The sequence below is a fragment of the Pteropus medius genome, unplaced genomic scaffold (genome assembly GCF_902729225.1).
Source record: "Pteropus medius unplaced genomic scaffold, Ma_sr-lr_union100, whole genome shotgun sequence".
In the NCBI taxonomy this organism is placed as follows: domain Eukaryota; kingdom Metazoa; phylum Chordata; class Mammalia; order Chiroptera; family Pteropodidae; genus Pteropus; species Pteropus medius.
Window position 1 is genome coordinate 1,188,782 of NW_024352786.1, and position 12,518 is coordinate 1,201,299.

A 12,518-nucleotide genomic window follows, 5' to 3' on the forward strand; every position below is an offset into this window, starting at 1 on the left:
CTAAGATGAAAACTTCATTAAAAATAAAATTCAAATTGCAAATTAAACTCGAAAAACCCTTTGCAATCACTTTGTCTCTGTTCTAAGAATTTTTAATGAGATAAATGTATGTCATAAAAATAAATAAGTTTTAGATATTTCAAACCAAGAGACAGCAAACCCATGCTTGCTTTAAACAAACTGCAGATATCCACGAACCTTAACTACATACACCACAGGAAACAATTCAGTAATTATAAAAATAGCACTTTGGGGAAATACTTAATAGTATATACCACTCGAAAAATTTACTGTAAGAGTTGAAAATAGTTTCTATGCTATAGATTTTGTAAGACTTAGCTCATCAACAGGAAAAAAATACCAATAAGATTCCATACCGTTTTAGAAATACTGATCGTGAAAAGGATTCAGCTCTCTGGCAAAAGTGAGATCTGAAATTAAAGTCTTTGCGCATGCATGCACATTTGCGTGTGGTGTGTGTGTGTGTGTGTGTGTGTGTGTACTATGTGTATGTGTTCTCTAGAACACACATTCTAAATGTTCCTCCCCTATCTCTTTCAGTCACTTATAATTTCTTGTGCCCTCATAATGTTTCTTTAAAAAGACTTTCTTGCCTTGCTGTTACCCTGTAAGGCAGAGGTTACTTGTCTAGGTTTGTCACTCTTTTACTCTTGGGAAAATGGCTTGGCTGCTCTTTAAATTTTTTTGTCCTTTAGAAAGAACTTATACTAGTCTCATGAGAACATAATTTTAATATATTTTCTTCATGCTAAGTTTGATGCCTTTATGTTTAAGCTAAGTTTTCCTCCATGGAAATATAGATCTGATTTTTAATGGAAATCTGAATATAATAAAATTAACCTAGCAGCATTCTGCTAGGTTAACAGCATCAAGTGGGGAACACTTGTATTATTTCTTGAAGGAAACAGATTATGAAGAAATCTTTAGAAATGTAAAAGAATACACAAGTCAATACTCAAACTTTCTAAGAATTACAAATATTTTTCTATATAAATTTAGAAAATACTTGAATATCAACTAGACTCCCATCACTGGTAAACTACCTGTGTAGGCTACATTAAAGTTTTAAATTATATTAGGGGAAAAAACTATAATACTTTTTATGATTTTTATTGGAAATGATAAGCCAAAAAGTGTTTAAGCTGAGAAGCGTTAAAAAAGATATATGTAGAATGGCAGAAAAAGAAGAGTTCACAACATTTTACCGCCATGGAGCGAGTTTAAAATTATTTATTCATCAGTAATTTATCAAAGGCTCACTGGTGAATCTGTTCCATTTGCTGGAAGACTGTATTAGGCACAGGGATGGGTGCTATGGTAAGTGTAAGGTATGGTTACTGTCTTGAGGGTATTTATATTCTAGGTAGAAAATTAAAATATTTGTTTTAATTAAAAAAACTGCTTAAGAATAAAACAGATTTAAGATAAAATAGTACAAGTTTTCTTGAGACAAAATAAAGCAAGAAAGAAGGCATATGGTCTGAGGCAATATTTTTGCAAAACATCTATCTAGCTTAAGATTTTTTTCCCTCGTCGTTGCACGAATAAGGTAAAGCTTCTGTGTTCTATGCCCGCCAAGGACAAAGAGCCCCTCTTCTTCTAGGCTGATCTGTCCAAATCCTGGCCCATGGCCTTCTGAGCAGAGGTTGGATCTCAACTCTACTCACACTCTCCATGGGCACCCTTGTCAAGTACCCTTGTCTGTATGGGGCAACCTTGGAATGGTTTTGTTTAACCCAGTGGCGTGACATGTCTTAAATCAGACTTGCTGCAAAAACTGGTGAAAGCCCGGGATGCTTTCAGCTTTGCAACTTACCAGCATGTGTGGCTGTGTTTGGGGAAGAGGCTGTTATTCTTTGAAAATGTTTTTTATTGGAACATAATTATTCCTTAAGCACTAGAGAATACATCTTCTCTGCGTAGAAAGGAAGGTGGAAATTTCAATAGAATAATGGAGATCCTTGGATCTGGATCCTTATTTCAATTTCCTGTGTAAACTTTGGAAAATTGTTTAAATTCTTTGTTTAACCTCATATGAATACATTACCTAATTTGTAGAAATGCAGACAAGTATTATTTATTTCATAGGCTTGAGATAAAGATTTAAAAAGTTAGCATTGTATGTAAATTTCCTAGTCCAGTGCCTGACTCAATAGTAGACACTTCACAAATCTTAATTTTCTCTCTACCATGGAGTGGAAGAAAGAATGCAGCACAGAATGGTGAATCAGTAACCCCGGATTCTGTAAGTAACCGCTGTGTTTATTAGTTGTTAGTTGTGTTAGATCTTAGAGGCAATGGTGTGCAGGGATTACTAGCTAGGAAGGGGTTAGAATGCCACAAAGACAGGGAGAGGGACAGGAAGTGGACCGAGCATGAACAAAGGTAAAGAAGGTAGAAAGGACAAAAAAGAGAAATGGTGGAAAAACTGTCTTGGCACTAAAGAAAACACCTATTATCAGGCACATTCTGTTTATTCTCTTATTTTTGTTTCTTGTAATATTAAACTATATTTTGGACTTTGATTTGCATCTCTCAGATTTCAGGCTCTTTAATGACGATATAGCCAGGGCATTATCAAAATACCTTTTTATGCTTTTATGCCCTTACACACTTTCTCTGAATATCGTTTCCTTCCAGAAAGGCCTACTCTTCTGCCAAGACTTAGCTAAATTATCACCTGTAAACCTTTCCCTTCAAACCTACCTCACTTTTAAGTGTACACATTTGCTTCATCCACCATGTTCCCGTAACATATGAATCCAATACATCACCTGTCATGTTGTTGTGCAAATTGTTTATACCTCTGCTCTCCAGTAATAATATATGCCTTAAGAGGTGAACACTGTTTTGTCTTCACACTCTAAACTTTTATCAGCCATTTGCCAGCTTATTGAAGCTCAAATTCAATTGCTGGAGTAGCCTCAACAGGGGCAATTAAGCAGGTAAGAGATGCCAAGGGTTTCTTTCTCTCATCAGCTTCAGCAAAACAGAAGCAGGGAGCTTGCAATTCCTGGTCAAGGGACCCAGAGGAAGCCTCCGCCCTCTCCTCTCGCAGTCCAGTGGTACAGAGGACTCTGCCCAATGCTCAGCTCCCCCTCTGCTTCCTGGGGCCTGGCAATGGGAACTCAGCCCTGGGGTGTCCTGGCTTGGCCCAGATACTGTCAGGCTTTTCTGTTCCGAGGACTTGCTGTATTTTTTTCTTTGCCCCAGGGTTCTTCAATTAATTTCATTTTACCCAGCACAGATCAAGTCTGATAGGGCTCTAACTCTTCCTGCCAGAACTTTACCAGAGCTTAAGTTTTCACTTGCACCTGGCTGCCGGCTGCCACAAGGGCGGGGGCCAATTTTTATTTAAGGGACACTTTTCACTGAAGTGGAACGTGTCTATACAGAAGCTGCACAAATCATAAGATTAAAAATCGATGACCTTTCACAAAGTGAGTATCCTGTAATTAACAATCAGATCAAGATACAGAATGTTACCTAAACCCCAAAAAAGTCTTCATATCTCCTCCGAGTCACTATCACCTCCTAAGGGAAACCACCATCCTGGCTTCTAGCTATAGATTAGCTTCTCTAACACTGAACTCTTATTTCAATGGAATCAGATACTCTTTGTTTCTGGCTTCTTCTGTTCATCATCATACTTGTGACAGTCATCCATGTTGTTAGGTGCAGTTTTTGTTAAATCATTCTCATTTGCTGTGTTTAGTTGTACAAATATACAATAATTTATTATTCATTCTACTAGTTGGATATTTGGGTTGTTTCCATTTCTTGGATATTATGAATACTGCTGCTGTGAACAATCTTGTATATGTCTTTCAGTACACATTTGTACACATTTCTAGTGGATATAGAAATAGGAGCAGAACAGCTTAGTTATATGAATGTTCAGCTTTAGAGTATACTGAAGTTGCTAACTGTAATCTAGGATTAGAAGTAAAATGAGACCATTTGCATGGTCATCTTTCTAGAATTCTCAGTGATATCTCCCCTCATATTTTCATAAATGCCATTTCCTTGCCTGCAAGAGCCTTCTCCAATGACTGGTTGGATATATTCTACTCTTCCTTTAAAATTCAGGTCTAATAACACTTCCACTATGAGTAGTCCCTTACACTCTGATTCATCCCTATTTGAGTTAGGTCCTTCAGCTGTGTGTGTGTGTGTGTGTGTGTGTGTGAGAGAGAGAGAGAGAGAGGGAGAGAGAGAGAGAACCTCTACATTTATCACAGCACTAAACACCTTGCGTTTTGTCAATTTCTGCTTATTGGTCTCTGTCACTAGACTGTTATTTCCTTGAAAACAGAGACTCTGAGTATCTATAAAACCTCGCAGAAAGCATATATATAGTATGTGCTCAGTTAATGTCTGTTAAAAATTGAATGAGTAAATGAATTCAAAAGGATACCCATGAATGGAACAATATGAATTGAGGCGAGAGGTGAGAAGGATGCTGTGCAATCAGGTATGATTTCAACAGACCAAGAATGAAAGTCTTGAACTTAAGAGTGAGAGGAAGGGAAGGCAGGATGGTCTAGATGCTGGTGATATTATAAAGAAAGGGTCAATAAGATGAGATGGCCGACGGGTGGTGATTGCAATGCAAGAAGAAAAAGGAAAGATATTTGCTAGTCTACATGACTGGAAGAATGAACTGTTAATAGAAACAGAAAAATCAGGAGAAATTTCTAGTGAGGATTAAGCAGATGAGAAAGTAAATAAGCTTTATTCAGGCAAGGTGAATTTAGGTTAAGGTGACAAAGGAACATCTTAGATAAAAAAATTCCAGCACGCAACTAGAAAGAGAGAATTCGAGCTCAGGAAAGATAAAGAGATGAAGGGGCTAGAGGTAGATCTGTAATCAAACCGCAGAGGTTGACAGTTTACAGCGAAGCTAAGGGAATAGTTGCGGTTCCTTGGAAAATGTAAAGAACACAATGTCAGAAACAGGAGGAGAGCCAAGAAAGAGAAAGCAGAAGAGGCAGGGATCTTTCTGATAAGTCTCAGGAGGATCACGATACATGAAAAAGGAGGAACCAGAGGATTTCCAGGTGGAAGGGGTTGGTGAGAGTCACCTGCAGAAGAGAAGTGGGGCAGCCTATGAATAGAAGAAAGGCTGCTGATCTGTGATTGAGACCAGTAATTATTTGAGTGAGCTTCAATTTGCAACTTCAAAAACACATTTAAAATGACTGTTAAGATGTTCTTCCAATCTCATAGCTTAGAGGAACTTTAGATGCCTGATTTAACTCACTTCTTTTGAAGAAGCTAAATCTAGAACGTAAAGCTTAACGTGATTCATCCAAGGCAGAAGTACAAACTGACAACCCAAACATCTAATCCAGCTGATAGTTTTTGTTTAGACTACATGAAAATGAAAAATTTGCCTCCAATTTCTCATGATCCTCATTAATCTTTATTATCTAACATTTTGTCTGCTTCAAGTATCTCAACTACCTGCCTCAAAATTATATGCATTTGTGTATGCAAACTCTAGTCTGAGGTTGTAAAGATAATGGTAGCACTTGAGCCAAAATAGTATTCTTATGGATTCTTTCCTCTCTGTCACATTGCCCATTTTCTATAACTCATGAACATCATTAATACATTCTTACTGATGCATTTTTCTGTATAACTTAATTTTACTTAAATCATAGCCCAGGCAATACATTAGATCGTGCTTAGGATGTCAAGGCAAATTAATATGCAAATTTAATATAAACATGTAAACTATAACTGGGAGTTGTGGATCAAAATAAGTGACAATAATTCAAACAGGTAATTGTCACTAAGTTTCTGTACCCATTTTCTTGTTCCTTTGTGCCCCTCCAGGTCAGCTTTATAAACTACAAAGAAGAGAACGCCTTGACACCTTCAAGATGGCACTAAAAACAAAGGATCTAAAAGCTCTAGGAGAATAAAAAGAGTCATATTCTCTTCCTTAGATAAAACATAATACAGACTGCTTTGCCCTTAGTCAGAGTATAGGCTGTGGATTTAGATATTCAGCATGTGTCATGGGTAAAGATCATTATCTATTAACAACCTCTAATGAGAGGAGTTAAATAATCATTTTGTTGGGAACAAAAGTGTGAAAACACGCATAATCTTCTAATTATCGAGTTGATGGCCTTTATCTCTGATGTAAACACATCTGTGTCTATATTCACAAAAGAAAAATATCATAACTTTATGTAAGTTCAGTACAAGACTTTATTTAGAGTATGATTTATCTGAACAGCTGACTCAGAAAACTAACAGAACTTTATACTGTGAATTAAAGAAAGATTAATCTAATAATGGCTCAATATCAGAACCAAGAGGCTTGGATTTGGTTTATTGTATTATTGAAGCACAACTCAGTGGTATCAGGTAATTTAAACACTCAAGGTATAATTAGGGATTTAACACCAGATTTGAAAATTGAACATTTGGCTTTGATATTTCAACAATACCTAACTTTTCACTAAAAGTTTGAACATCTTTAATAAAAGATTACTCCCAAATTAAGTAATTACTGAAAAGAAACCTTAGTCTTTTTGGAAGTACTATATCATGCTTCTGCATTTCAGCCAAAATAGACTCATTAGACTTCGTTCCCAAATTTTCAAAACAAAAAATGAACTGTAAACTTTCTGATAAATAAGCTTGCAACAAGCCTACTTATTAATATTTATAACAAAAACTACCCTTTGAATGGTGCTTTACAGCATATAAGACTTTCTGTTCACTAACTTCAATTTCCTAATCACATCAACAGATGAATAAAAGGAGATTATTCCTCTCCTCCATAAAGAAAACTAAATGTTCCACTGTTGAATAAACTCTGATCAATGTTACACATAAGGATGATATCTGCTTACTCTAAAGAGAGAAGATATGTGGCTGAATACATTTCACAGAGTTCTTCGAGCCTTGCCATTTGCTTAGCTGTCAGGGCCGGAATTGAGCATAAACTTCAGTGAACATCAGGTTTGTTTTTTAAGGTTTGTTTTTTTTTGGTCTGTTTTTTCTTTCCTTTTCTTTTTTAAGACTATATATTCTAGAATTTAAAATTCTCAATTTCTCCATGATCTTTTTCCCCTTTTCATATAAACTGTATGACTGTAAGGGAACCTATGAAACTGAAGGTAATCAAAAGCGTAGGCTAAAATCGATGTGAAATGTCAGAAATATTGTGAGGACTCGCGAAAAACCAACTGTGCTGCTGATTTCTTTCTGAAGTGCTCTGAAATGTGATGGAATGGGCAAATCCCCATTCACTGGCAAATATAAAAATTACTATAAAAAGCTTTCAACGTGGTTTGTCACTATGCTAAAAATAAATTTACTATGGTACCTATATACTAAGTTGTTGTTCATTTTAATTTTCCAGGAACTCTGATAAACAAAGGAATTTAAGAATATCTTAAATATAAGTTAATTAGCCAATTTAAAATTGTTTTTTTTTCTGATTTAAGTTATGAAAACTGGTAAAAAATGTAAAGTTATTACATAATCAAATGAAAAAAATCAAAGCTGGCAGTGGATTTTTTCCTACAGTTCTTGGAACAGAACAAATTTTCTATTAAATCCTACTATCTTCTTTAGATGCTTCGCTACCCTGACACTACATGTCTCTTTTATGCCTTTTTTTTTTATCTATGTATTTACATTGGCATATTATTTATTTATTTATTTACTTACTTACTTAGTATTTATATTTTCATTTTTCAAATGCTAAGAACCCATTTGAATCAAGCCTTTCATTTATACTTGTTTCATAGAGAAATTATACAAATATCATAAATAAATCAAACACATGAACTGATAAATTACAGTATTTATGAACCAATCGTGTCCTGGAAGGCGAGCACTCCATCCTCACCTGTAGAAGTACGAACATCCCCTGACTGTGTTGTGAGTAAAATGTTCCTGAGTCTTCTCATTGCCAAAGTCCTCCAGGGGGTCTGACCACAAGATATCGCACATAGGTCCATAAGCAGGTGGTTCTTTGAATCGGTCTAACTAAGAAAAATAGAAGACAGAGAGCAAAATACTAATCTTTGGAAACTTGAAATTCAGGGAAAAAAACCAACAAACAGAGTTTTGCAACACCCAACTTCCTCTCCTCAACCACAGTACAGCCTGAGCTGCCTTCTACCTCACTCCCTTCCTGTCTGCTCCCCTTCCTCCTCTCTCCCTCCCCGGTCTACTCTTCTGCTCTCTCCAATTTTCCTTATTTCTTTCTCTTGATGAGTTCATTTGTTATCTGCCTTCATCTCACCCTTTTCCTCCCTCTTGCCTTTCCAATTCCTCCTCTTTACTCCTTTTCTCCTTTCTCCTGTTTTCCTTTTTATCTTTCTCTTTTCCCCCTAACTTAACTACCCAAGTATTTTAATCATTACCAGTTGATGGGACTCTGTGTTTCACTTCTTGAGGAGGAGCTTTTACTTTATCTTTGGGGAAATTTCTATTACAGCTTCCATTAAATTCTGATTTAGAAATCTAGATGAGAACAACTTATGGTGTTTTTATTTAACAATATGATTTTGAGAACAGACGGCTTTCATTTTAAGAGTAGCACCTGCTATATGACATTTTGGATACTCACTCATTAGGGGCTATTCTAAGTTTCTAATTAAAGTACAAGTTTATTATAGTTTATCTTACTGGGTATAAACCAAGAGTAATGATAAACAGTAAAATAAATCCAAATTTAGCTCGTCATTCTTCAGCTCACAGTTCTAAGTTTTATAGTTTCACCTGAATCCCTCATATGGAATCTATTTTCCAGCTATAAATGTTTAGCAAAGTCATATTTCAATTTTAAAAGGTGCATTTAGAAGGTGCGAGCAATATAACTGCAAATGATATTTCACCAACAATTTTTTATAACACTGTCGCTTTCCTTTAGTTTAACCTGATTTAACTGCAATTAAAAGATCTTTGGTGAAGTTAGCAGATTTTATATTCTCTTGAAAAGAAAAGCATAAAACAGGTCTGAAAAACCTATTAAAAAGTGATTCTTCATAATCAGTATTTTAATGTTTTTAAAAAACCCATAGGGACAGGTGGATAGGTGAAGATGTAAGACTGACAGCCCATCAAATTCTCTTTTTTTCCCGAGACATAAAAGGTGATGTAAATCACACTTTGATTACACACCATATTTTAATAATATCTAAAAAGAATGAAACAATATATCACATTTTCAATGCCCAACGAAAAACTTCAATAAGACAAGACCCTCTATATTTCAGCCATTATGTTATTCATAAAATATTCATTGCAAACTTAAGACGTTTTAAAGAGATTTAAATAATTTATGCTTTTAGAATTCAGCCAAGAAAAATAATAAATGTCCATAAAAATACAGATTTTTTTTTTCTAAGAAACAAGAAATGATTATTATAGGTAGAACAGCAGAGAGAAGACTTTCTGATTAATATGAATTCCTAGCTAAAGGGTAAGGCAACCAGAATACTGAATTTATTCTGGAAAAGTAACAAACTGCGTCCTAAAATTAATATCATCTTCGGTAAGAATAAACAACTAAAAATGCATTAAATAAAGTAAGTGTGGTGGAAACTCTTATTGACAGATGGCAAAATGCAAACCTAAAAATTATGTTATGACTAAGTCTAGAGCTTAATGGTGTATACGAAAATTGAATATAATATCTGAAACGTGCCAGTTCTGGGGACAGCAGGTGATATTTCTAAGATCTACTTAATTTATGATAAGAAGGTAATTATTTATTTCAAGAGTCCCTCAGATTGTAGAAGAATACATTGGTTACATTCATGCAGAAAATGAACCACTTTATACTTGAACTTCATGACTGAATTTTAGTGTCCTGTCTCTATAGTACTTTAAATATAGAGCAAATATGAATGCTGTGTGGCACAAAATACCAGAAGCAGATATGGAATGGTGTCTTAAAAAAGGACACAGAAACATAAAGTAGAAAACAAAGGTTTCTGATTTTAAAAATAAAAATTATGCATGTACTTTCTAATAGAAAAGTAAATACAATATTATTTTTACACTTAAAGACCTGAAACTTAATGATAGAGTACTAACGTAGAATTTAAATGTTTTACTTCCCTAAATATAGTTTTTCTTTAAAAACAATGAACTTTTAAAAGAATATTGAGCGTAACTCAAAGAAATAAAAGATTGTCTTTTCTATTACATAAAACTATCCCATATTATTACATTTTCTTATAAAAAGATACTTCCACATTCAATTTAATTCATCTTTTTGTTGGTTAAATAACAGTAACAGCTAATATTAAATTAAGTAGAAAAAAATACCTCTGGAAAAAACTGACTTATTCACCTAGCCACTCAATCTGATCAACGGAATATCCTCATTGCCTTTATTAGATTGTTACTTTAAAGTTTTAAGGCTTAAAAAATAGATTTCAAAAAATAATAATATTGGAACATTTTAAAGGTCAAATGATATTTTCCCAAGAGCAAAGCAACATTTCTAACTATAATATACCATGAATACACAATGTGTTCTATTTGAAAGAAACCAAAGGGAAATGAAACAGCATAATTTTTTTTAGTGATCAAATATTTTACATTTCCAATGACATGTCCTATGGTAAGATGAAGTTTTAGAGATGAAAACTCTTCCAAGTATCTTTCTTTCTAGATAACGAATACAAAAGAGAGATTCATGATCACTTTAAAAATCGTTTTGATTCAAAAGGATAAAGTGAGTGATAAAGGCAAAGTAATGAATGTCTTCTATTTATTACTGAAGCATATGGAATGATTAGACTTGGAAAATAACAGAACTTACTTTTCTGATATCATCTAAGGTGTTAATCTCTGGAGACAGACCACCGTGTACACACAGGAACTGCTGGTTCATCAGGGCAGCCAGAGGCAGGCAGTCAAAGGCGTCCATACAGGCGTCATAGACACGTTCTGAATATTTTATTTTACCTTTTAAAACATTATTTAAAAAAAAAAAATTACTCTCATTACTTCATAGCTAGGATCATTTGTCATTGAAATAGTTTTTTTTTTTAATGTTTTCTTGCAAAGTTCCAAAACATGATTAAATAAAACTTTTTAAAGAGTTATACATTAACCTATCTACTATTTTTTGTTGTTGTTCATCTATATTTTTCAGGTTTTAAATTTTTAAATAGCAGAAGAGAGAACTCTGTATCCATCTTTGCTATTTATCTGGAGATGTATCTCAAAAAAATATACACAAACAACTCAGAGACCAATAGAAGAATAGTGATAAAGCTGATTTTCCTGAATGATCTTACAGAAAAGTGGAGGGCAAAAATTCTCTAAAGTTCTTTCTGTATCACTGCACATTGCTTTTCTCTTATTGACTTATAGCTAATGCTTTGAAGTCACTATGCTTCACTGAATATAGGACTAAATGACTGGGACGATTTTGTTTCACTGGACGATGGAGAAAATTAAGAGAAGAGGAAAACAAAATCTATATGAAGTATTCCTCGCTCCTAGTATTTATATGTAAAGGAATGTGTCACCTTTAATTTTGTAAAATCCACTAGAAGCTAGTAAATCTACTGGCTCCAAAATGAGAAGCATGAGGTTGAATCAGCCCTCCATTTGCTTTTCTTGAGTGATTTAAAATTAAAGGGAAGGACTATATCCCAAACAGTAGCATTCTGGCTATTTCAAAAGGTAACGTAATCAGAGTTTCTTAGGATAAATTACATCAAATATTAATTCAAATTTTTAGATAATTTTATAGACAATTTATAACTTAAAAAGAAATCCTGAGTTCTCTTAACTATCATGAATAGTTAAGCATGCTTAGAAAGAAATATAGTATGACATAAAATAGTGTGATTTTTTAAAAAAAATTTTGACTTTGAAGCAATGGATCATATTGTAATGTGCTCTTAATATGGATTAAAAATATTATTTAGCACTTATGGTGTCAAAGGAATAGGTCTGAAATATACTTACATTCTTGTTTAAATGTGAAATACTCTGTTAGATGTCTACATTCATGATTTCCACGGAGTAAAAACAGTGTTTTGGGGTAAAGAATTTTCAAGGCCCACAAATACAGCACACACTGAGAAAACAAAATAAGAATATAAAAATAAATATTTTTCCATTATACTAAAGCATCCCATTGCTGACATATCAAAAAGACATGAACCGAATGTGCTAGTGTGACCAAAAGTCCCCAAAAGGCTAGACCTCAGTAAGGAGGAACTGAAACACAGAAAACATTATTGGGGTACAAAGCCAAGGTTCATGTATACCTGAAATACATACATTCACTAAGTATCTATCCACTACAGGAAAACCATGAACTGCACACAAGCTATTGGAAGAAACCTGAATGAAAATACACTAAAAATGAAAATACACTGGTGTAAAAGTATGACAGGAAATGTGATTAGCAATTAGTAAATAAAAGAAGGATACTTCTCTATAAAACTAATTATTTTTTTTAAATCAGAGGAAAAGCAAGACAAAATTTGGAA

The 12,518-nt window shown here is 34.0% G+C and overlaps 1 protein-coding gene across 3 annotated transcripts in view; it reads right to left on the minus strand.

Moving 5' to 3' along the window:
* Nucleotides 1–12,518, minus strand: part of PPP3CA (protein phosphatase 3 catalytic subunit alpha) — a 279,943-nt gene that overhangs the window by 48,819 nt on the left and 218,606 nt on the right. For all 3 annotated transcript variants that reach the window (XM_039848669.1, XM_039848668.1, XM_039848670.1), the window contains exons 4-6: nucleotides 11,989–12,100; nucleotides 10,829–10,974; nucleotides 7,898–8,037 (exon numbers count right to left, since the gene is read on the minus strand). In XM_039848669.1, coding sequence (XP_039704603.1) covers nucleotides 7,898–8,037; nucleotides 10,829–10,974; nucleotides 11,989–12,100 — 398 coding nt within the window. The remainder of the gene's footprint in view (nucleotides 1–7,897; nucleotides 8,038–10,828; nucleotides 10,975–11,988; nucleotides 12,101–12,518) is intronic.